This window comes from Arachis duranensis, chromosome 2 (genome assembly GCF_000817695.3).
Source record: "Arachis duranensis cultivar V14167 chromosome 2, aradu.V14167.gnm2.J7QH, whole genome shotgun sequence".
Taxonomy (NCBI): Eukaryota; Viridiplantae; Streptophyta; class Magnoliopsida; order Fabales; family Fabaceae; genus Arachis; species Arachis duranensis.
The window spans coordinates 15,298,079-15,324,122 of NC_029773.3; the positions used below are offsets into that span (position 1 = coordinate 15,298,079).

At 30.3% G+C, this 26,044-nt stretch overlaps 2 protein-coding genes across 2 annotated transcripts in view; one reads left to right on the forward strand and one right to left on the reverse strand.

Moving 5' to 3' along the window:
* Nucleotides 1-21,927: 21,927 nt before the first annotated feature.
* On the reverse strand, nt 21,928-23,889 carry LOC107473744 (uncharacterized). Its single transcript, XM_016093333.1, has 2 exons — nt 22,915-23,889; nt 21,928-22,872 (listed from the first exon to the last, which is right to left on the reverse strand). The coding sequence occupies exons 1-2, from the start codon at nt 23,887-23,889 to the stop codon at nt 21,928-21,930; spliced, it is 1,920 nt and encodes a 639-aa protein (XP_015948819.1).
* Nucleotides 23,890-25,558: 1,669 nt separating this feature from the next.
* The window catches only part of LOC107473728 (uncharacterized), a 7,846-nt gene continuing 7,360 nt past the window's right edge, over nt 25,559-26,044 (forward strand). The window contains exon 1 of the mRNA XM_016093317.3: nt 25,559-25,919. The gene's annotated coding sequence lies outside the window, so the exon portion shown is untranslated. The remainder of the gene's footprint in view (nt 25,920-26,044) is intronic.

Genomic DNA, 26,044 nt, shown 5'->3' on the forward strand with positions numbered 1-26,044 from the left:
TTGTGTGTTCAAATCGATTGAACTTGTTCTTGGAAGAAGATATCTCTGATGCGGTTTGGTTTGGATGTGGAATTGAAAATCTGGATCTAAAATTGTTGATACATTCTGCAAATTTGTTGTGGAATTATTTGTTGAATCTGAGTTCGCATCGAGTTCTTCTTCTTCTGCATCCATGATTTTTGAAGTTTGGCATGAATTTTGTTGTTGTTGCTGAAATTGTGGCATTGCATATTTGTAACTATAACTTGACAATGAGGATTGCTGAAATGTTGTTTAAACTGTCATTTCTGTTGATTTTGCTTGTTACTGCTGTGGTTGGACTAGAAAACAGAAATCTGATTCTTCTTCTGCGTCTTCTTCATCTTCTTCTTCTGTGTGAACTGGAATTTCTGTTTGTATTGCATAATCCGAATTTGTTGTGAGATTTTTTGCTTGGATGGGGAGAGAAGAAAGGGAAGAGATAAGGGAGTGGGGGTGCAGGTGGAGAGGGAGAAGGGGGAGGGTTTGTTTTATTTTTTAATATTATTTTTATTATTTATATTAATTATTAAGGATAATTTGATAAAAATAAAATAAAATTAAAATAGAAAAGGACGATTTTATAACGTTTTGTAACATTAATGATGATTTTAATAGCAAAAAAAAGTCAGAGACGATTTTGATTTTGACCTCAAACCTTAAGGACAAAAAAAATACTTAACCTTTTATATTACAAGAGAAAAAGTAACACATTTCGTCCAAAAAAAACTAATAAATCGAGTCTTATCATTCAAATCAAATTAGACTAAACTGAAACTATTTACAATTTGATCAAACTTTGGGTTAAATACATAATTTTCAAAAATTCTCGTACGGACGATATCTTCACCATTAAAATGGCATCTTTTTACCTAATCACTAAAATTCTAAAAATACTTTCTCCCTGAAGACAAAGCCTCGTAACATATATAGTTAATATATAATTAACCTTTTTACCGGTAAACATAAAATGGCCAAGTCCAAATAAATGGGATAAACTCATTTGCCAGTTGACACACACATTTAAAAATTTTAGAAATATTTAATTATTTTTATTTATTTACTTTTTTATCAGGACTTTTATTTCTTTGAATGAAAAACCGCTAATGACTCTCGGGCCAGTCCACTTTCTCTAGATATCTGATTGCAAACAACAAAAGTAATAATCGCAGACACCAACTGGATTAAAATCTCTCTCTTAGCTTGATATTGTTGAGGTTGATATTGGACTGGTTCACTATATCATTTCTTTATAACACGTTAGCCCAATGCAAAAAAGAAACTATATAAATTTAACGGTTGAAAAGAGAGAAAGAGAGGGAGAGAATAAGAAAGTAGATTAATAATTTCATAAGAAAAAATGAGAATACATTAATAATTTTATGAAAAAATTTAATGGTTAACTAAGTAAATTAACCAATGACTAAATTTTTGAGTTATTTTATCAAACAAAATATATTTTTGGAAGCTCATTTTGACATTATTATTTTTTAGAAGTTATTTTGTCAAAATTTAAATTTTTTGAGTCGCAAAATGATTATTTTAGAATAAAATAATGATTAGATGTTCAAATTATTATTATTTCTTTTTTCATTTAATCCTTACGGGAAAATGCTGGTTAACATATATTGGTTTAAGTAATTTAAAATATCACAAAATTATTAGTATGACACTTAATTAGTTAAAATAAAGAATAAAAATTTTGTCAAGACGCATTAATTTTTCAATAATTTAAAAAATAAAAAATATAGTTATCATGAGAAATATTATAAAATGTGAAATGCTTTATGAATAAGTGTTTTTTGTAACTAAGTCTTTAAATGATCATTGGGTTTTTTTTTTTAAAAAAAAATAACAGAAACACAAATTTAATGGAACCAATTATAGAACTTTTTATAACCGATACAAAAATATTTGGAAAAAAAAACAAAATGTTTAAAAGGCAACACAAAATTTCTTACATAGAAACACACAAAATTTTGTATAAAAAAAGAAGACATATTGAGAAATTAAAAAAATAGAAAAAACAGAAACAAAAGAAAGTGAAAAAGAAGATAAAAGAATGTAAAGGGAAAAAATGTTAATTTTTTTTATTCTTTTAAAACACTACTTAATTAAAAGATTAATTAAATAAAAGAACGTGCTCAATTTTACGTTATGAGAAGTGAAACTACATGCAATTTGAGATCGAAACATGATTGGTACCACTAAGGTAATAAAGTATGGACATGTATTTTGATAGCAATGCTTCTCCAAATTGTGTCTTGGCAACAACCCCAAGCAAAGCAACCAAGCAACACTTGAGTTTGAGGTCTTTGTTAGTTGGTGAGTGGACTACACACATTTTGGTCCTTTGCACCCTTTATGGGACCATTTCACACCAAATAAAAATTAAGTTCAATTTCAACCAACTTGGATTGATCGAGTCATCAGCTTACTCATTCGCTTAAGCAAATGTCAGGAGTTCGAATTTTGTCTTGTGTATGTAGCAATCCGTTGGTCAATAACAAATCCTTAAACTGCGAGAAACTGTGGGCGGCAAAAAGAAAAATTAAGTTCAATTTCAAGTTTTCTCTATCATCTATAGGATGTTAACACCACAAAAATGACCTAATTGGTTGATACCATGGCATCTAGTGTTGATTCACTTGATTGGTCAGCTTTCAACCTATGATTGCCACAGCTTGAATTCAATTTCAGGCTACTTTATTAGAGTGTGTGTGGTTCATGTTTTGGGATACAAACTATGGAATCAGAAGTATATAATAGAGAGGAATTTCTGATGTTTCTTTTTTAAAATATAAAAATTAATTAGAAATTATCTCTAAAGCATATATTTCTAGTATCCTTCTATTTTATTATCTTAATATTTTTTTAGATATATCTTCTTAATACATAGTTTTACGAAATCTAATATATTATTAGATTGGTTGAATAATTGTATCAATAAGTGCAGGTTGTGACCTATATTGTTTGGAATGTGTCCGATAAACTTAAATATATCATGTATTATTTTTCTTTTTTATTCTAAATATCTTTTTTCTCTTCTTCTTATTTATAAATAATCTCATGAAAAATTCGTTTATATGTAAATGTTATTGACTTATATTTTTAAATAACTTCTCACTTTCGATAAAATTATAATGTTTCATTCTCGATAAATTTTTATCAAGTCAATCGGTAAATTATGTCTTATTATAATGTTAATCAATTTTTTTTGTATAGGCAAAATTAAGATATAATTAATTATGTGATCAATTATTTGTGTATATTTAGTTATTTACCACCTCACCCTTCCAACTCCAAGCATGCATCAACATTTAATGGAAATTGGGATAGTGTTAGCTTTAAGGCTAAGATTGTCTTCATATGTGTTAAGATGATGGGACTAGGGTTGTGAGAAGCTACATATGGTTTTCAATGTTGGGTGTGAGAATTTTGTGATGGATTGATTTGGTAGTTAGGATATGGCCATAGGCCATAAGCTAGCTAGGTAGTTATGGTGTAATATCCATTATTCCATTTTGCATTGAGGAGACAGCATGGTTTGATGTAGACATAGTAAAATCTTCTTGATTCTTGCTTCTTGTTTTGTTTATGTTTTGTTTGCTTTGGAAGAGAACAAGCATTGGGGTGGGGTTTCCAAATCCAATTATGAGGCTCTCACACACAGTTAAAGTATCTAAAGTTGGACATTTTGGGTCCAACAAAACTATGCCCTTGGTCCCAAGGCACTTGGAAATGATTTTTATATAATCAGCGATAAATTCTCAAATCAAATTCTGATTCGCAATAAATTAGTTCTTTATTGTTAGATTTAGAAATACTGCGAAACACAAAAATATGAAAGTAAAAGTATGTAAAAAAAAAACTTTTTTTTTTAACTAATGTGATCATGTATGATTATACATTGACATTTTTTAAAATAGTGATAATAATACATACAAATGGAATCCTATGAAGAATTTGCCATAATTATATTATGACAAATTAATAACGTAATTAAGAAAAAAATATTACGTGTTGAATTTCTAACTTGAGTTTTTTTTTTTCTTGGAAAAGATTGCTATGAGTTTTGGAATTTGGATGGATATATTAAATTCTATTAGGTTAATTTTTAGAGTTTTCCAAACCTAAGATAATAATTGAATGATGAACTCATTTTACCAAATCACACATTCTACGTATTTGTCAAAATTGAAGGACGAATTAGATCAAGTACAAAAAAGTAGACATAAACGGTGTTAGGAACAATATTGGATAAATAGATAGTACAATATATTAATTACAATTATTATTTTCATTATACATTAATAATTGTCGCATCTTTGTAGTTGAGTGACCTTTCTTGTCTGTATTAAGCAAATCAATATTGCAAGTGCAATTATCATTTTCCACGTGTTTAACTAATTAAAATAATATCAAACTACCTTAATCAATCATTCTTACTGAAAACTGACACACATGTAGGCACTAAAATCCTTTATGTAATTCTCGTATAATAATCATATAATTAATATTATATGAAAGCATAAAATAACAAAATAAATACGTATTCCATCAAACGAAAAAAGAAATAAATGCTTATTATTATTTATTTTATCAGCATAATGATATAATCAAAACAATAGTACAAGCTAAGAAAACAATTAAAAAAAATTAACATATGAATATATTTAAATATCTAAAATTTAAAACATAGTAATCAAGATTTTAATAACTTAATTAACACGTTAAAAACTATATTTATTTAAAAATATTTTCTTCTCATTTAAATGTTTAAAAATATTGCATAATATATTTATTATTAATACGATGCCTGTATCTGTTAAATTATATTTTATCAATTATTTTTTATACAGTAAAAAATTTTAATTATTGTTTATCTTTATAATTTTACTAAACTTATAATTATATTTTTTAATTAAATTTGTACATTATTTTTAATTTTATAATTAGATCATTTTTATGTCAAAATGTTAAACTTCTAAAAATCGTGTAGTCAAAAGATCTAATTAGATTTTTAATTGTGAATATCTTCAGTTTGCGAAAAAATATTCAATTAATTTTAACATTTTTATACTATGAAAAACCTCATTACAAAATTAAAAATAATATAAGAACCTAATTAAAAAAATAAAAACCTAATTGTAAATTTAGTTAAACTAATAGAATAATTAAGCATAAAAATTATAACTCAATAGCTAAAGAAAATATTAGAAGTATAATATTGAATGGACCAATTTTGATTATTTTTTATAATTTAGTAAGACAACAACAAACAACAACGAAGTCTTGTCCCATTAGGTGGGGTCGGCTACATAGATCAAACGATGTCATTGAGCTCTATCATGTATCATATCTATAGAGAGACTGTTTACATATAGATCTCGTTTGACCACCTCATGGATGGTCTTCCTCTGTCTTTCATCCCTTGTCCATCTTCTATTTCATTCACTTTTCTAACTCGGTGCTCTATCGGTCTTCTTCTCACATGTCCAAATCACTTGATACGCGATTCTACCATTTTTTTCATAATAGGTGCTACTCCAACTCTCACTCTTATATCTTCGTTCCTTATTCTATCCAATCGCGTATGATCACTCATCCATCTCAACATTTTCATCTCTAACACAATTTATGCTCATGCTCCCTTTTGGCCGTCCAATATTCTGTACCATAAAACATAGCCTGTCTGATAGCAGTGCGATAAAATTTACCTTTAAGTTTTAAAGGCACTTTTTTGTCACATATAAACCAGAAGCACTCTACCATTTTGATTAACCTGATAGGATCATATGATTTACATCCTATTCAATCTTTCCATTATCCTATAAGATGCACCCAAGATATTTAAGATTTTTAACTTTTCGTAAAATATTTTCTCCAATCTTCACTCCTATATTAAGGTTTTCCCTTCGGCGGCCGAACTTATATTCTATATATTCCGTCTTGCTACGGCTTATGCGCAGACCATACACTTCTAGAGCTTCTCTCCATAAATCTAACTTCTTATTTAGGTCTTATTTTTACTCTCCCATAAGGACGATATCATCAGCAAAAAATATGCACCACGGCACAGGCTCTTGGATATGCTCTGTGAGTACTTCTAAGACTAATGTAAAAAGGTATGAACTTAAGAATGATCACTAGTGTAATCTGTAAGACCCATAATTTTCAAAAAAAATATTATCATAAGTTAATTTTAATTTATTTATTCATTAAAGACTTTATTTTTAGAAATTATTTTATTAAAAGTAATTAAATCAAGTTTTGACAATTAAATTAAAAATTTTACTTAATATTATAATTATTGAATAATCTTCTATATTTAAATTAGGCAGCTTAACAGTTGTAAAAGAATAAGAATTTTATACACTTTAGTTAAATAATAGAGATTTTAGAATTTAATACTCTAATTTTATAAACAAATAAAATTAATTATATTAAATTTATATAAAGTTAATTAATAAATTAATAATCAAATAACATTTTCAAATAATTTTAAAGGATTAAATTATATTTTTAATTAATACTTTATACCCCTAATTTTATTAAAATTACCTAAACTATCTTAATCCTAACTTTAATTAAATCAAACCCGAACCCCCAAATTTAACCCTACCGTCATTCACTTTCTTATTTCTTAAACCTAACCTACGGAAGAAAGGGAAATAAGGAAAGGGAAAATAAGGAAAATAGGGGGGAAGAAAGGGGAAATAAGGAAAGAAAGGGAAATAAGGAAGGCAGGGGGGAGCTCGAGAAGTAGGGAACTGAGAAAGGAAGAAAGGGAAAGCGAGTGGCGAGAGAAAGAGAAGTGGAGAGGGAGAAGAGGAAGAAAGGTGAGTTGAGAGGAAGAAGCATTAAGAAGAGTTAAACTCTGTTTAGTTCTATATGTTGTATTAATTAGATTATTTTCTTCTCTCGTCTTTGTTATTACAATTTTTGCAAGAGGGATAGGAGTTGTATGATTTATATATATTATATTAAAAGATATTATGTAAGAAGTCTTGTATATGAATCTATGCCTGCTTGTTTTTTTTAAGATAAAGTATTTGTTTCCGGTTTTCAAAGAAATCAGCGATACGATGTTGAGTCACAAGCTCTTATTTTAATATTTAGTATGTAAAGTAGTCGTAGCTCATATCTTAGTATTAAATATTTTAAGAGTTGTCATAATACCCGAGCTATCAGAGTGGCGCAGCTAGAAGCGTGACATTTTGATATTAGAGCAGTTCTTCCTGTAGAGCCTAAGGAATGGACTGACTATGCTTCAATTGCATACTCTGAGCGTCTGTCATGTAATAGGTCTCGTTCAGATAATGAGAATTAGAGTTTTATACACATGACGGTCTATTGATTAATGCCATTAGCCTTGCATTGCATAATTCCTGGTATTAAGTTTGGCCGGCTTAACACTAGTAAATTATGTATATGGAAGCACCAATGGGTTATGATAGACAATATGCAAGTCATAGATAATGCGAGTTGCGGGTTTTGGGAGTGTTAGAAATTAATTCTTGAAGTTAGTTGACATGTGATCCTTATCTGTGATAGGTGTTAGTTTTACCTTTATGAATTGCATTGGAAATCCTTGATTCAATGCCTTTCTTGAGATACGGTTTGATTCTCTGTCAAATTATATTTCTGACTATCCCCTTGATTCTTGATGTTATGGTCCTCAAATTTACGTTATTTTATAAGAACTCTGTACTCTAATTTAATTGGAATTTGCTTCGATCAATATATTATCTTTCTTCTTGTTGTTCCTAGCAAAATTTTCTGATTTAGATTCTCTCCTTAAGTTATGATTTGATATTTTGCCTCTATGCTTTTCACCATATGCGTATTCTTCTCTTAACATGCGCCTACTTATTCCATAGATTCTTGACATCACAGCTTTAGGTTCTGCATTCTTCTACTTAAACGATGTAATTTATCGATGAAATCTGAACCTGTTTTGCCGTAATACATCCTATCTTATAAAGTCCTCTTGTAATTTTTATTTTGGGTCTTCAAAGTAATTGTGGTTTGATTCTCCTCTTACTTGAATATTTTTCAAGATTCTTGAAAGAATATTTTTGCTCATAGCTTAATTAAGTTTATTTTATAAAATGTGCATATTTTATTTTAATTTGAGTTGTTTTAATGAAAAATCTTATTTAAATATTTTATGTTTCTTTTGATAAAGTGAATTCGTTTCCTTTTGAGATTATCCATTCTTTGTTAATGCTACCAATGACTTCTAGTATTATTTTTGACTTAGCTCAAATCCAGTTTAAATAAATGCACCGTTCTTTCTCTTGATCGTTCCTACCGAAGTTCTTAAATTCAAGTTTCTTCTTAGGACTACAATTTGATTTTCTACCAAGATTTTCAGTAAAATGTTTTATTCTTAGCCTAACTAATTTTTATTTCGTAAATCTTACATAATCTAGCTTGACTTGAATTTGTTTTAAACAAGATGGAATATTTACGTTTTTAATTGACTTTCTTGAATTTTGTAAACAATTACCCTATTCTATTCTATGGTTTCTATTGAAGTTCTTTGAAATCAAAATTCTTTCCTATTTGTATTTCAATTCTTTCTTCTGACATACTTCGCGACTTTTAACCATCCTAGTTTATTGGTGACTAGAACCATTCCTTCCTATTTTTGTAAACGTTGCACTTCTCTAATTTGGTTTCAGTTTGTTTTGATCCAATTTACCATTATTCTTTTCTTGTTTTCTTTGGAGTTCCTAGATTCAATATTTCCTGTTAAGATGCGAAATGGCTCTTTCTGAGATGTTTTTCATGTCTATACCTTGTTGCTTAGTTGTAATCCTACACCTCTTTCCGAATTCATATGAATCTTATCCCTGTCACTTATTCTTCTCTTCTTACGATTTGTATCTCTTTGAACGCACTTAATGCATTTTAATATTATTGAATATCCTTATAAAGTGTGATTTCTAGTATATTCTTGGATTATTTTAGCCTTTTTAATTAAGGTTTGATTTATTTTTATGTAAGGTTGTTTTTGACTCTACTTTCCTTTATTTGGGCAATGCCTCTTTTTGCTATAACTTGAATTTGTTTTAGAGCGACATAACCTTCTCTTGAAATTTTAATAAAATCACTTTTAACTTAGCTTACACTCCCTTACTTTGAAAATTTTTGTATGTGATTTAAATCTGTTTCATTGTAATGCATTTTCTTTTCCTTTTATAAGTAAAGCTTTATTTTAAGTTTCCTTCCAACAAGATCGTAATTTTCATGCATGCCTAACATAAGAACGAGAAAAATAGAATTTTTCTTTTAGCCAAATTAATCTTTCTTTTTTTAAATTTTATGTAGTCTGTTTTGACTTGAATTTATATTGAAATCATGTTACATTCATGCTTTTATTATTCTGTTGAAAGATGTTTGTTACTTATCTTTTTTTGTAAAATGTGAAATGATCTTCCCTTAAGATTTCCATTCTTCGAGAATAATATATTCGAGAATATTTTTTAAAATAAATTCGAGTTATGAGAGCTTTGCCTTTAGTTTTGGATATTCTTCTTTTATAAACCTCATATTTACTTGACTCAGCTTGAACTCGTTTCAACATACTGTATTGTTTTTCATCTTATTGGTCTTATCAAATTCCTTCGATTCAAGAGATATCCTTAAAGTTATCAGTTGATTCTCTTTCCAGCACTCTTTATTGCTTGTTCATTCTTATCTACTTGTGATTTCCAAAATTCTTTCAAATTTTCGTGAACACAGTCCTTGTCTCTATTCTTTCTTTTCTATGATCTACTATCCTTCTGAGTATATTCAAGATTAGTTTTGATATCTTGTGCGACCATTAGGCTTGGTAAACGACACATTAGTCCTTTAGAACACGTTTGATGAACACAAAAGATAAAATTTGTAAACATACGATGTAGCAAAGAGTTGTGGAATCTTGTTTCATGAGGAAGAGTTTTATTGATGTTAAGTTTGTGACTACTAAGATTTGCAAAGTATTTGATGAGGTTGAGAACCCTCGGATGAATTGATCGATGAAATACGGTTAAAAATGGTGGAAAATAAGTTATGTTAAAGTTTAAATAGTTGAGTCTTTGAAGTTGGTATGATATTAGTATACGGACGTTGAGCACATCATTTTAACCCCAGCTTGTTTTATAGCCTTTTTCCGCCTTGCTTTACCATCACACGTTTGAAACATATTATTTTGTGCATCAAGCCTATCTTGTAACCTTGTTTCACATCACACTTATATCTTTTATATTTTTATTCCATATGAAAATCCTGGTATTTGAAACTATATGTATGTATATATAACGAGGACTTTTTGCTTCTTCTTTAAATGAGTTCAAGAGTGAAGTAATATGAAATCTCTTTTATTTTGTATCAATTTTCGAGGACGAAAATTTTTATAAGGTGGGTAGGAAAGAATAAAGATTTTATACACTTTAGTTAAATAATAGAGATTCTAGAATTTAATACTCTAATTTTATAAACAAAAAAAATTAATTATATTAAATTTGATTTTAAATTAAAATATTTGATTAAAAGTTAATTAATAAATTAATAATCAAATAACATTTTCAAATAATTTTAAAAGATTAAATTAGATTTTTAATTAATACTCTATACCTCTAATTTTATTAAATTACCTAAACTACTCTAATCCTAACTTTAATTAAATCAAACCCGAACCCCCCAAACTTAACCCTACCGTCATTCACTTTCTTGTATCTTAAACCTAACCTACGGAAGAAAGGGAAATAAGGAAAGGGAAAATAAGGAAAACAGGGGGGAAGAAAGGGGAAATAAGGAAGGCATGAGGGAGCTCAAGAAGTGGGGAACTGAGAAAGGAAGAAAGGGAAAGCGAGTGGTGAGAGAAAGAGAAGCGGAGAGGGAGAAGAGGAAGAAAGGTAAGTTGAGAGGAAGAAGCATTAAGAAGAGTTAAACTCCATTTAGTTCTATATGTTGTATTAATTAGATTATTTTCTTCCCTCGTCTTTGTTATTACAATTTTTGCAAGAGGGATAGGAGTTGTATGATTTATATATATTATATTAAAAGATATTATGTAAGGAGTCTTGTATATGAATCTATGCCTGCTTATTTTTTTTAAGATAAAGTATTTGTTTACGGTTTTCAAAGAAATCAGCGATACGATGTTAAGTCACAGGTTCCTATTTTAATATTTAGTATGTAAAGTAGTCGTAATACTTTTTGCTATCAGAGTGGCGCAGCCGGAAGCGTGACATTCTGGTAGTGAGGGTGTTACATAATCCTATAATGTCATACCACCTTGAGTCTTCATACTAGTTATAGCCCCATCATACATGTCTTTAATTGCATGATATATGCGATCCTTATTCTCTTCTTTTCCAAAATATTCCATAAGACCTCCCTTAGCACCATATCGTACGCTTTTTCCAAATCAATAAATACCATATGTAGATCCATTTTATTACTACAATACCTCTCCATCATTCTTCTTAATAGATATGTAACTTCAGTGGTGGATCTGCCTAACATAAAACCAAATTAGTTCTCTGTTACTTGTATCTCTCGTCTCAGCCTCTGTTCTATCACCTTTTTCCATAATTTCATGGTATGACTCATGAACTTGATCCCTTTATAATTTTTGAAACTCTGTATATCCCCCTTATTCTTGTAAATAAATATCAATGTGCTCTTTCTCCATTTACCTGGAATTTTCTTTGACCTTAAAATCTCATTAAAAAGCTTGGTTAACCAACTGATACCTTTCTCTCCAAACCCTTCCAAACTACAAACTACAATTAGAATATTATCGGGTCCTATTGTCCTGCCATTTTTCATCTACTTTAGAACCTTTTTTACTTCGAAGTCTCAAATCTTTCGATAGTAGTTGAAGTTTTTATCTTCTTCCCTTGTGCATAACCGACCAAGGTTCGGAAGAGTCTTCTCTCTTTTTTATTAAATAACTCGTAGAGGTAACTCTTCCACTTTTCATTGATCTTCTCATCTTGAGCTAAAACCTCTCCGTCTTCATCCTTTATGCACTTAACCTGATCCAAGTCTCTCATTCTTCTTTCATAGCTCTTAGTGATTCTATATATACATTTTTCTCCTTCCTTCGTACCTAAAAACTGGTAGAGATCCTTATATGCTCTTGTTTTTTCTTCAATTACAGCCACTTTTGTCTCTTTCTTAGCCTCCTTATATTTGTTTTTTCAATTATATGTATTGCAGCACAAAAACCACTCTTTAAAGCACTTCCTTTTTTTCTTTATCTTCTTTTGTACACTCACATTCCACTACAAGGACTCCTTGTCTCTTGGTCCTATCCCTCTAAATTCACTAAATTTTTTTGCTGTTCTTCTAATAACTTTTGCCATCTCCTTCCACATCTCCTTCGCACTTTCATCCCCTTTTCACTTTTTCTCTTCTCCTACCCGTCTTAACATTAATTTTATATAATTGATAATATTTCTTCAGTAAAATTAGTTTATGCATATGTATGTATCTTAATCTAAGATGCCAAATGTTGTTGTGCTTAGTGTGTGAAGGTGTTGTGGGATGTGTAGTAGTCATAGTTACCACCAATGAAGTTTGCTTTGTTAGAGGAGGAGAAAGTGAGAGAATTCTAATTCTCTACTCATTGTATATAATCCTTCTCTATACTTAGCAATGCCAATCATCTTTGATGTAGATCAATCTTGTATCTCACAATACTTATCATCGGTTAACAGTTAGCAATGTAAATTTGAGGTTAATTTTGACACAGAGATCATTTTAAAATCAAAGAATGAATGTACAAAATATTTTTGAGAAAAAAGTTTTTAGAAAATATGACTATGTCAATGATGGTGCTGACAGTTTTGGTATCACTTGATAATATCACATTGATTGGAGCAATATTTTAAAAGCTTGTAAAATCTTTTAAGTCCAAAGTCACATAATCTATTGTACCGGAGTCAATAACCCATAGTGCAGATTTTGGAGTGATAATATTCATCATTCTTGTATTAAAATATAATGCAATGGTTTTACCTGGAGTGGAGGTTTGAATGGAATTACTCAAAATTTGGTTTGCATTATGAGGTTGTTGTTGTACTCCTTTTGTCTTTGATCAACTCTCACAAGGCAAATATTTGCTCTAGAGTGAACTCAGATCTTGATATTCCAATATTTTCTTGGAGATAATTGAGTTGGGATTGTTTATCATTGAGTATATCATCATGCTCTTCAGTGATCACGTGACTAATTGTGGTGTTATGTTGCTGCCGTTACTGTTGCTGTTGGAAATGGGAGGAGTACCCCTACTTTTTATAGCACACATCTTCTGTGTAGCCTTGCTTGTTCCAAAAGAGAGCATGCCATTGTAGCTCCATGACCTCTACTACCTAGATTTTCTCTAGGATGGAGAAAATAAGGGTTTGATTGATCTTGAATCAGACATGTGTTGCTATTCGAAATTTGAGATTGAAGATTCGTGAGTTGATGGAGGAGATTGGCATTGCTCTAGTTGTCAAAATCACTACTCGAGGATCTGTTTACCATGTCTTCCATTTTGAGAAATCAATTAATCATAAAGTAATAATGATTTAGATCTTCTTTTTCCTTCTAACTCGTTGATCGGAACAGCTATGTTCACCAAGAAAGAATCTTACGAAATAACCTCTTATCAAACTCTATTAGATGAGTTTGAAGAAAGAGGTAAAAAAGGGGAAAAGAAAATGTCGAAGGAAAAATAAGAGAAAGAAAGAAAACGGCGTCATTAGCAACTATTGGCAATTTATAACTTTTTAATTTGATTCACAACTTGGTTGCTCTCCAAGCTCACCGCACCATGAAGAAAATCTCGTCCTAAGCTATTCAATCTGTGATGTTAATGGTTTGACAAACCAGAAGAGAGAGGAAGAGTGAAAGTTGAGAGAGGGATAAAAATTAATTCTTCTCATTTTGATAATTTGCAATGAATGAAAAAATAGAAAAATAAAAAATCTTATGTACTCCTATTATAATTAATTACCATCAACATTAAACTAATAAAATAATAACCTAAATAACAGTTGCTGAAAATTAATTTGGATAATTTTTATAATGGATCTTTGTCTTGAAAGATGCTATAAGATAAGGAACAATATTATGGAATAGTCATCTTCGAAATTCACTGCAATTAATTGGTTGCTCGTGCCTTTGGTGTCTCACTATGACTGCAGTTGTGTTGTGTAGCATCTACATTCTTAGATTTTTTTTGCTATCTATATTCTTAATTTGATATTATATTATTATGCATTTTTTATTGTTTTGTTTATGTTTTGTATTTATAATTTTATATTATACTTTAAAATTTGTATAGAATTGTGAATTATTTTTATTAATTAATTAACTTAGATTTATAAATTTATCCTTTTAATGGAGAAATAATTCAAAAGAACATTATCGTTAGAGATTGGATCCCAAAATAATTCATTGATCTCTTCTAACAAAAGGAGGTTTTTAGAATTCGAAGTAGAGAGACTTATAAAAGATTCAGGACAACGACAAAAAATCTCGAGTTATCATCCGAATGACAGAAATAAAGCGAGATGTGCATATTTGCAAAAAGGTCCTTGTCAACCAAGGATTCATGATTTTTCGCAAACTCTTTGTGGTTCTTCTTTTTGAAGATTTAATTCTAATTGGTTTGATGACTATAGCAACTAGTTAGATTATAGTATATCAAAAGATGTTATTTTTTTTCTTTGTTGTTATTTTATGAAATCTGAGACTGAAGGTGGTGATGCTTTTGTAACTAATGACTTTTTAAATTGAAAAAAAGAAGAAGAAGAAGAAACTACAAACTCATGTTGGGATTCATGATAGCGCTCATAATCAAACTTGGAGAAAATGTGAAGCATTTATGAAGCTAAAACAACATATCAGTGCTGCTATTGAAAAACAATCTGAGCAAGTTAAAAAGAATTATTAAATTCACTTGACAACAACAATTGATTTGTATTAGATGTTTTTTGCGACAAGGATTGGCCTTTCGTGGTAATAATGAGATATATGATTCTGTTAATCAAGAAAATTTTTTGGAATTTCTAAAATTTCTTGCGTAACATAATGAAGAGATTGGTCGTGCTTTCAAACATGTTCGTGGGAATCTTAAACTAATAGCACCCTCAATTCAAAAAGACATTATAAGAGTTGCTGTAAGTGAAACGAAAAAAGTAATTGTTGATGATTGACTTGGGGATGAATTGTTTGCTGTTTTGGTTGATGAAGCATGCAACATTTTTATTAAGAAGCAAATGGTAATTTGTTTAAGGTATCTAAACAAAGAATGACAAATTAAAGAGCATTTTCTTGGTCTTGTTCACGTTTCTAATACCAATGTTTTATTTCTATAATTAGCATTGGAGTCATTATTAGAAACATATAATTTAAGTTTATCAAGAGTACATGGATAAGGATATGATGGTATTTACAAGTAACATGAAAGGAGAATTTAATGGTTTGAAAACTTTGATATTAAAAGAAAATTCTTATACTTTTTATGTATATTACTTTACTCACCAACTTCAGTTAGCTCTTATAACGGTTGTAAAAAAAAGTTGAAATTGCTTTGCTTTTTAATTTGTTAATTAATTTATGCAATATTATTAGAGTTTTGTGTAAACGAATAGATATGCTTTGTGATAGTATTAAAAGCTAAGGTGAAAAAAATTTTAGTGGACATCGTTTGAATCAAAAAATATCTTTAAAAAACCTTGAAGACACCCAGACACTAGATGGGGTTCATATTATGAAACTATACTTATATTAATTTCTTTATTTCCTTTCATGGTCAATGTTCTTGAATATGTTGAGAAAGATGGAAATAATTCAAAACAAAGAGTTGAAGCATGTTATTTATTGAATGCTATTTAATCCTTTGAATTCATTTTCAACTTGCACTTAATCAAAATATTATAAATGCTATGACATTGATTAAAGTGTCTAAGCAGCAGTTACAAAATATAGGAGATCATGGTTGGTCTCTTTTATTTGACGAAGTCTCATTGTTTTGTGACAAACATAATATTACTGTTTTAAAAATGGATGATATATTTGTGTCACAAGGAAGATCAAGACGCAAAGTTCAAAAGATCACAAATTTGCATCATTTTCAAGTTGAGATATTCTATCAAGTAGTTGATGGATAACTTTAAAAATTCAATAATCATTTTACAGAAGTGAATACTGAATTGCTGCTTTATATAGCTTGTTTGAATTTAAGACACTTATTTTGTGCATTTGATAAGGAGAAGTTGATCCAGTTAGCTCAATTCTATCCATTAGAATTCGCTTCCATTCAATTTTTGGCACTTATTGATAATCAACTTGAGAACTTCATACTAGATGTGCGTTCTGATAATCAATTCTCAAACTTAAATGGGATTGGTGCTCTTTCTCATAAATTGATTGAGACTCGAAAAAATATTATTTATCCATTAGTATTTCTTCTTTCATATTAATGTTTCTTAACATTAATTTACTTAATTGATTAAAATAATTCTTTATTCATACGATATAGGATTATTTTGGTGAATTTATAAGAAAATATCTTTTTTTTTAAAATTTTACAAAAAAATAAAAGTAATTATTTTATGTTTAGATATTTCATGCAAAAAAAATTTTGTCTATTAATAATGTTTGAGTATAACAATAGAAAAGTACTTTTTTATTTATTTATTACGTAAAAAATATTTTTTTAAAGAAAAAAATCTTTTAAAAAAAGATGTAAATTGTAACTTTTTAAAAAAGATTATTTTTTATTTTTTTAGTATTTTTACTTTTACTATTAAAAATTTATTAAATACACTAAAATATAAACAATGAATATTTTTCAATAAAAAAATAATTTTTTTATTAACTTAATGACGCTCAAACAAGCACATAATAGTATAATAGGATTGTTATACTTTAAAATAGAAAAAGAAAACTTTAATTAATGCTAAATAGATTTGATTATTATCTATTTTAAGAATAAATAATTATAATTATGCATGATTGATTTATAATATTAATAATATACAAAAAAAATTAAATGATAGTTTTTTCATATTAATTTTTTGTCATTAATTTTATGTAATTGATTAAAATAATTATGCATTTATATAATAATATTATAAGAGGATTGATATACTTTAAAATAAAAATAAAATTTTAATTAATACTAAATTAATTTGATGATATATCTTAAAAGCATTTAATTATAATAATGCATAATTGGTACATAATAAATAATAATAATATAATATACGTTAATTTATTTTTAAATAATAATTTTTTCCCTATCAATATTTCTTAACTTGAACTTACATCATTAAAATAATTATGCATTCATACCATGATAGTATAGCAGGATTGATATACTTTATAATAGAAAAATAAAATTTTAATTAATGCTAAATTAATTTGATTGCTATTTTAAAAACAATAATTAAAATCATGCTTGGTTGGTTTAAAGCAAAACGGTAATAAATTCCTTTAGTACAATTAATAATATATCTTTTCCTTTTTATACACAATTTTATTATAATATTAATAAACAAAATTAGTACAACTAATAATATTTGCACGGATTTAGTTTGTGTGTATTTAATAATTTAGAAGTGTACAAAAACTAAGTTATTATTTATTATTAGTAGCATTTTTTAACTTAATTACTGAATTTTTTAAGTTATATTAGAAACCAATATAAATAAACTTATAAACTGACAAAAAAAATTCATATTAAAAAATTAAAAACTGACATATTCAAATTAAATAGATATAAAAAATAAATTTAAACTACCTTATAAATTTTTTTAAAACTAATATAATCAAATCCTAATATTAGAATTAAACTATTTAAATAATATGTAAGCTATTTAAATTTGTACCTTAGTTTTATATATATTAGAGTCATTTTCGTAACGATAATAAAATAAAATAATGTCATCATCTTGAATATTTTGAACTCATGCAAATTCAAACCATTCTTCTTGTTAAGTAAACATTAGCATTCAATATTCATGTAATGCGACAAGATATAAAATAATCATACCGAAAAACCGAATTGACTTTTATTCTCTCAATGTATTGCATTGACACATCAGTTAGGTGATAGCTTTAAAAAAAATTACAATATGCTAAATAAATATTTTTATAGAAAATTTAAAATAAAAAATTTAAACATGGTACCAATTTTTCAAATTGCATATCTAAGTTTAACAAACTTCTTCAAAAACTAAATCTAAGATGAGGGAACTCAATCTCATTATATATTCTAAAAAGCACGGAGGAGATAGAATTTAAATTTGGTCTGTCAAATTTCTTGAAAATAATTGTTCAATAAAAAATCGAGCTCTCCTAAAAAAATTAATTTTATCCACCTTTTATTAGGTTAGTATACAAGTAGATCCAACTATCCTTTAGTAAAATAAAGTTTATTACCTCTTCATTGAATTCTTACATCCATGTAATTAGAACCCAAATCAGTAACTACAATTCAAGGTGGTATTTAATGAATGTGATGCATTGTAAGCGATTACGACAAAAGACAATCGTGCTACAAAATTAGATAAATAATTTTAAATAAGAATAAGAGTATGGCTATATTAATAAAAGATTAAAAAAATATTATAATTTATATTTAAAAAAATTAATTTCAATAAAAAAAGAATACGTTCTCACTCTATAAAATAGTCAAAAAATTAAAACTAATTAAAAAATTAAGTAAAATGTTTTGATTCTAATCTTACAGTCTTACACTCATAAACAATAAAAAATACTATATATAACATTTAATCATACGAGAATCAATACTAGAAATTGGACAAAGAATTAGCCACACAGATACTTTCCTAATATTACTCACGTAAATCATATTAGTTATGTAGGTATGTTTATTAACACTGATAAATCTTGGTTCATGAAAAAATTATTTGTCTATTTCAGTATTTCTGCTAAAATTGACTTACAGAAAATTTGAGTAATGTTTATAGTTTCCATTAATTATTAAATGTATAAAATATGATTCATCCTATAATTAAATAACTATTATTTTTATTAGATAATATAAAAAATATGATTTAGATTTATTAAAATGATTGATAATTAGTAGAATTTTAGTCATTAAACGCTAATTTCATATAATTTTAAAGAATTTTTTTTTGAAATATTTTGAGAAAAAAATATACATATTAAAATTAAAATACTCTAGCTATATCAGCATTTTTTACGTTAAAATATTAAAATAATATAATGATGATAATATACTGATATTTTTAGTATTAATTTTACATAATTGATTAAAAGAATTATGTATTCATACAATTGTTTAACTTGCTGAAGATAATAATAAAAATTAGGTTAAATTACTATAATAAACCAAGTTTTTTCCAAAATTATCCCGATTTCCCAAAACAAAAAGGACTATCTAAATGTCTCAAGTTGCATTTCTATATAAATCGAATTGATTAAATTCGATTTATGCAAATTGGTACTAAATCGAATTCATTAGATTCGAATTGCATGCAAATAAAAATCGTGTATAAATCAAAACTAATGCCTTCAAATTCAATATAAGCACTAAATCAAAACAATAAGATTCGATTTGTATTTGCATGTAAATTGAACCCATTCAATTCGATTTAGACACGTGAAACAATTGCCCATGGTAAATCGAAGCCAATAGTTTCGATTTAATGGTTTTTGTAAATCGAAACCTATAGATTCGATTTACAAGCAACATCTCCCTCAAGTAGTTCGAATCTAATGGATTCGATTTATTCTCAATGTTGCTATATATACAAATCAAATTTCATTCATTTGAACTACAAAACATACAAACCTCACACCCAACCCCACCACCGATATCCAAAATTTTCGGAAAGCCGCCTAGGAAAAATCGAAGCTGGACACATGGAGGACGATCCGAATTGTCTATATCGGCTAGATGAAGTCGCGCATATTGCTGGCACCATCCACCTCGAGGTGAGTGAAAAAATTTTTCTTTTTTAAACAAAGATTAGTCATTCTAGTAATGTTAACATAAATCCTGTGGTAGTTGGTTAGAGTCTTGAATTAGGGATTAGGAAATTTTTTTTTAATATAAGTGTATGTTAGAAGTAGTAAGCTATTAGGTGGTTAGATTTTGTAAGTTGAATGGTACCTAAGAAGGTTGTTTTGGAATGTAGGATATGTTAGATTTTGAAATTCTTAGTCTTATGTGCAACGAGACTTGGTTTATGAGTAGGGATAGCTATAAATTTCTTGAGTTCTTTGAAAAGAGTAATATAATTATTTTTTGTAATTGTGATTTTTTGAGTTAGAAAGTTATGATCAGAAATGTTAGGATATGTTAGATTTTTTCAGTTTTTTAATCATTTTTGTATTCTCTTTGTAAACATATGGGACTAAATACTTTATTTTTTTTAATGGAATTTGTTCATGAGTTATTCAGAGTTTTATGTTTGGTTCGATTACTAAAGCTTGGACGATATTGTAAATAAGTTTTTAAAGTTAGTGCATGCCATGTTTATCGTATGTGGATTTTCATGCATTGAAAATTTGTATTGTGACAGTTGTGATAACGAATTTTCTATCTTTGTGCAGCCTCATCGCTGTATCAGTAGCATGAGATGGCAACACGGTATGCTGTTGAATGATAGGATCGTTCCGTACTTGCAGATAACAGGTTTATACCATCTTGCAAGATTGAACGAGACATGGTTTTGACTGGACGAGCCATTGGTCAGTGTATTCGTGGACAAATGGCAGCTTGAGACGCACACTTTTCACGTGTCGTTCGGAGAGTGCACGATCATGCTCCAAGATGTGGCATACCAGTTAAGGCTCCCTATCGACAGTCAGTATGTTAGTGGATGCCTTACAGACTTTGCGCGACATATTGAGGGGGGTCGGCCAGCGTGGGTATGGTTTGAGGAGCTGTTGGGTGTTTTGTCTCCTGCGAATTGCATCGACAAGTTCACGGTGAAGTGTACATGGTTTCAGGAGACATTTAGTGAGCTGTCGCATGGGGCAGACGATGAGACAGTTAGGAGGTATGCCCGTGCGTATATCATGATGCTCCTATCCACACAGCTGTTCGAGGATAAGTCAGGCTACCCTATGTTGCCAGATTAGAGGACATGGGTCAGTATAACTGAGGGTCTGCTGCACTGTCATGACTATTCAGGTGCATGGGCTGTGTGGCGAACAGAAATATCGTTAAGTTGGCCGGTCCATTGCAACTCCTCCAGTCGGGGATCTTCTAGAGATTTCCTGGTTTTTGGCCAGACGGATTTGATGTCTTCTATTGGCTGTTGGCGTCCAAGTACTCTCCCTTTAACTATGCATCATCTTTCTAAAAATATGAGTGTTTACTTTATTGTTAATTAAATGTTGTGCATTTTAGATGGTCAGGTTATCAGGCCACGTTGGGTAACAAGGGGCCTCGTGTAGTGCATTAGAGGCTTAGGATAGATTTACTCCAACCCGGGGATGTGACTATCTTTTGGTTTCAATATGAACATAACTAAATTAGTATTTGCATCTTTTACTATTTATGGTGACTAACGATAACTACTTACATACACAATTCTTGTGGATTCCGTATAGCTTGCCGGATGTTGTTCAGGTGGTGCACCTCGAGATATTGGAGCCACGACATATGTCGTTGTGAAGGACTGCGACAGCATTGATCAATTTCGCTGTCATTGAGTGACATCCGGTAGATCGGGTGCTACCTTATTTTGGTGGGGTTCAGGGTAGACCTCGTGCTGCCTTGAACATAGATTTTTTGATGTCGAAGGGCAGGAGAGGCGGAAATCAGTGGTTTTCTGATACATTGCAGAGTTGGCACATTCATTGGGCCAACAGGGTGCAGCATGTGTTGCAGTTTGACGTGGTTGCTGAGGACTAGGTCAGGCGTGCATATACACAGCAAGCCAAGGCAGGACGACATGGATATTGAAGTGTTTGGAAATAGCCGCAATCACATGTCTGATCGGTGAGGGATACTCTGTATGTGCCCAGTGAAAAACTCTCTGTCGGAGTGGTCTCTGTCACAGTAAACTCTGAGTTGTCTCTGTCATACAAAATCACTGTGAAACACCTTGAGACCTTCAGATTTGCCTTAATTGCCTTAATTAGATGCTGACTAAACTGCTGCCTGGTTCCTAACTGTGCCTCGGCCTCTTTGCCTTTCCGGACGAATAGCTCGGCCAATCTCCCGTAAGTGGCCTTCACCAACACACAGACTGGAAGGTTCCTCACACCCTTTAGTATCGAGTTCACACACTCAAATATATTTGTAGTCATGTGTCCAAATCTCCGACCTTCGTCCCAATGTTGAGTCCAATGTGCATAGTCAATCCGGTTAGCGCAGTCGCACATAGTAGGATCTTCGGGACGAAGAATGTCAAACCAGTAATGAAACTTAATCTCGGTCTTGACATAAGCAGCATTCACTAACCACCTCCGTGCATCCTTGCCCTTGAAACTTAGCGCGAAATTTGCAGCCACGTGTTGGATGCAAAAATCCCTATATGCAGTAGGTGGAAGCCAGCCACCGTTAGGAGCTTCCAATGCAGCCTTTATCCCATTATGCCTATCTGATATGACAAGTATCCCTGGTTGAGGGGTCACATGCTGTCGCATGTGAGATAGAAATAATGACCACGACTCTGCATTCTTCCCCTCCACAAGTGCAAATGCAATAGAAATGATGTTGGAGTTGTCGTCCTGTGCAATTGCGACCAATAGTGTACCATCGTATTTCCCATACAGGTGGGTACCATCCACACCGACCAATGACTTGCAATGTCTAAACGCTTCAATACACGGTGGGAATGTCCAGAAAAGCTGATGAAAATAAGCTGCAGAGTCATCCACCTACCCACCAACCCGCACAAGACTCGTCTTTAACACCGCAACACTACCTGGCATCGTGATCTGAACACCCAATACCCATCGTGGCAAGTAATTGTATGACTCCTCCCAATCTCCATAAATCTGGGCCATGGCTTTCTGTTTAGCCATCCAAACCCTCCTGTAAGTCGGTATGAACCCAAAGTGTTCCTCCGTGGCATTCTGCGGTACCTTTATCGAGACGGCAGCATCAACTCTAATCATGGGCAGTATGAAGGCTGATATGACATGATAATCAAGCTTCTTGTGATCACTAAATATCGATGTGGCTAGACAAGTGTGAGGACCATTGTATCGTTTTACCTCCCAAATACTTCTGCGCTGGCGGAGGCTAACCCGAATGAGCCATGTGCACCCGCTGCCAAACTCCTTGCACTTGCCATAGTACTTACGGTTATCGAATTTCAATACCTTGTACTCAACCCCACGGCAAATGTTATAAGTCTTCACGCTTAACACGACTTCTTCTTTATCCTGAAAATGCTGACCAACTTGAAATTCAGATACAACTCTTGTATTCTGTGTCTCTCTAGCCCCGAACCCAACAGGTACTCCTGGATCCCCCTGAGGTGCCATGGCATCCAACTCCAAAGCTGAGAAGTGTGAGGGGAACTGATTATTACCCAAACTAGATGTTCCCCCACCCACAGCTGGAGTCGGCCGTGGTGTGTCATCGTCATGATCATCTGCTATTGTGGCGGGCTCCACACCATCATCATCATCATCATCATCATACGGTGCATCCTCAACCCCATCGGGTACTCCAATCTCTCCAAAGACCGGGACCGTTGCAGGAGAATCGGGCGTCACAAATGCTACCTCCCCCAACGGTCCAGTTTCACCAACTCCGGCATCACCACTATGATTTAGATTGAATGCAAAGGAAGGAGAAGCAACTAAAATTGCCTCGGGTGCAATGACTGGCGCAACCGACGAGGCACCAACAGACATGGAACTAGAGCAGTTTGGATGTCCTGAGGATTGAGGATTTTGATTCGAACCTCTAGAACTAGATACCACATCTACAAGCTTAGCCAACAGTTCCGGAGTTCTCACATCGGGAAACTAACAGCGACAATGGTGCAGAACTTGCAAGTCTTTATCACTGCCAATAACAAATGAATCATACTTCACATCATCGCGTAACACGGATATGGGGATTCTACAGAACAACTTCTCCAACTGTTTGACGCCAAGCATACCTAGTTTCTGGAGTATAGTATCCTTAAACTCAGCAAAACTCGTCAAAGGTTTGAGAAAAATACTCAGCAGGTCCTTATCAGTAAACTTAATATCTGATCGCGTTTTTTTCTTAATGGACCTTCTATAGTGTACAAGAACTACAAAACTCTCATCACTAGCCATTGTGAATCTCAGTATGGTAAAAATTTCACGTTGAGCTCGTATTTATAGACGTTAATAATGTCTAAATCGAATTAATTGCATTCGCTTTACTCACATAATGTAATACATCCTAAATCGAACCTATTAGATTCGATTTACCTAAATGGCCACGTATCATTATAAATCAAACTGAATGGGTTCGGTTTACATACAAATACAAATCGAATCTTATTTTTTCGATTTAGTGCTCGAAGGCATTAGTTTGGATTTATACATGATTTCCATTTGCATGCAATTTGAAACTAATAGATTCGATTTAGTAATAGTTTGTATAAATCAAATTTAATCAATTCGATTTATATAGAAATGCAACTTACGTAATTCAAAAAGTCTATTCTATTTTGAAGAATTTGAATAATTTTGGATTGAACTTGGTTTATTAAAGTAATTTACTCTAAAAATTACACATAAAATTGGGTATTGAGATACTTTCCTAAAACATTATTCATGTAACATGCCTATTATTTTTATTAAATGTCCAAAATCTGATTCCCAAAAATATTAATTATTTATTTATGCTAAAACATGATTTACGAAAATTTAATGAATGTTTATTATTTCTATTAATTAGTAAATGTTTTATTGATGATTCACACTATAATTAAATTGTTTAAAACAATTTGTTTATATTTAGTATGTACTCAATTACTTAGTATGTAACTATAAACATATTTTTATCATTATAAATTAATCATAAATGTTTTTATTTTTTTAAAATATAGTTTCCAAAAATATCTAAAGTTTGATAAAAATTTAACTAAAGTCAATAAATTATAGCTGTCCCGTATTAATGACAAAAATAAACGTAATTATGATTCATATATTTGATGTATATATTATTATTTGTATATTTTATTTTTTAATGAATATTTAACTAATTAATTCAAACAATGATATGTATATATATATTTTTTGTAAATCATATTAGTTAACGTTGATAAACAATAAAAATATATAAATTAGATTTTAGTTATTAAATAATAATTTTTGTATATTAAATTTTTTTTCTAAAATATTCTCAAAAAAAATATATACTAATACCAAAACACGTCTAACCAGCATTTTTAGCCCCAAAATATTCTCTCTATATAATTATAAAATAATATAATAATTAAATATTCATTTTTAACATTTTTTAATAAACTAGGCAACGCCATTTAAACACCATAACAAAATGGTTATGCCATGTAAATAAATATGTATTGTAAGAAAGGAACACAAAGACAACACAACTGACAACAGAAAATCTCACGCGGAGAACACTATACTATACACACAAGTCCTCTTTTTTCTTCCCTCTCTTCTCTTTCTTTTTCTTCTTCTTCTTCTTCTTCTTCTCACTTCCCTCACATACCCAAATTTCGCTTCTTCTTCTCTTTCTAGGGTTTCGGAGGATCATAAGTACCTTCGAATTCTCACCTTCTTCCAACAAAACGTGATTCTCTTCGGTTCATGCTCAATTTTTAGTTCTCTTAATCCCTATAAGTATCTCGATAATTTAATTCCGCGGCTTCGCGCCACTGCTTCCCACGGTTTTTTCCTCCGGACAAGAAAGCTTTCAAGCTGAGGACTCAAAGGTACTGCATGAGAATCTTTCGGTTTATTATTATTGTTTTTTATAAATTCTGTGAGTATCTGAATTCAAGTAATAAAAAATTCAATCATATGAAAAATTGGAAATTGCATGAAAAAAAAAGGGGGG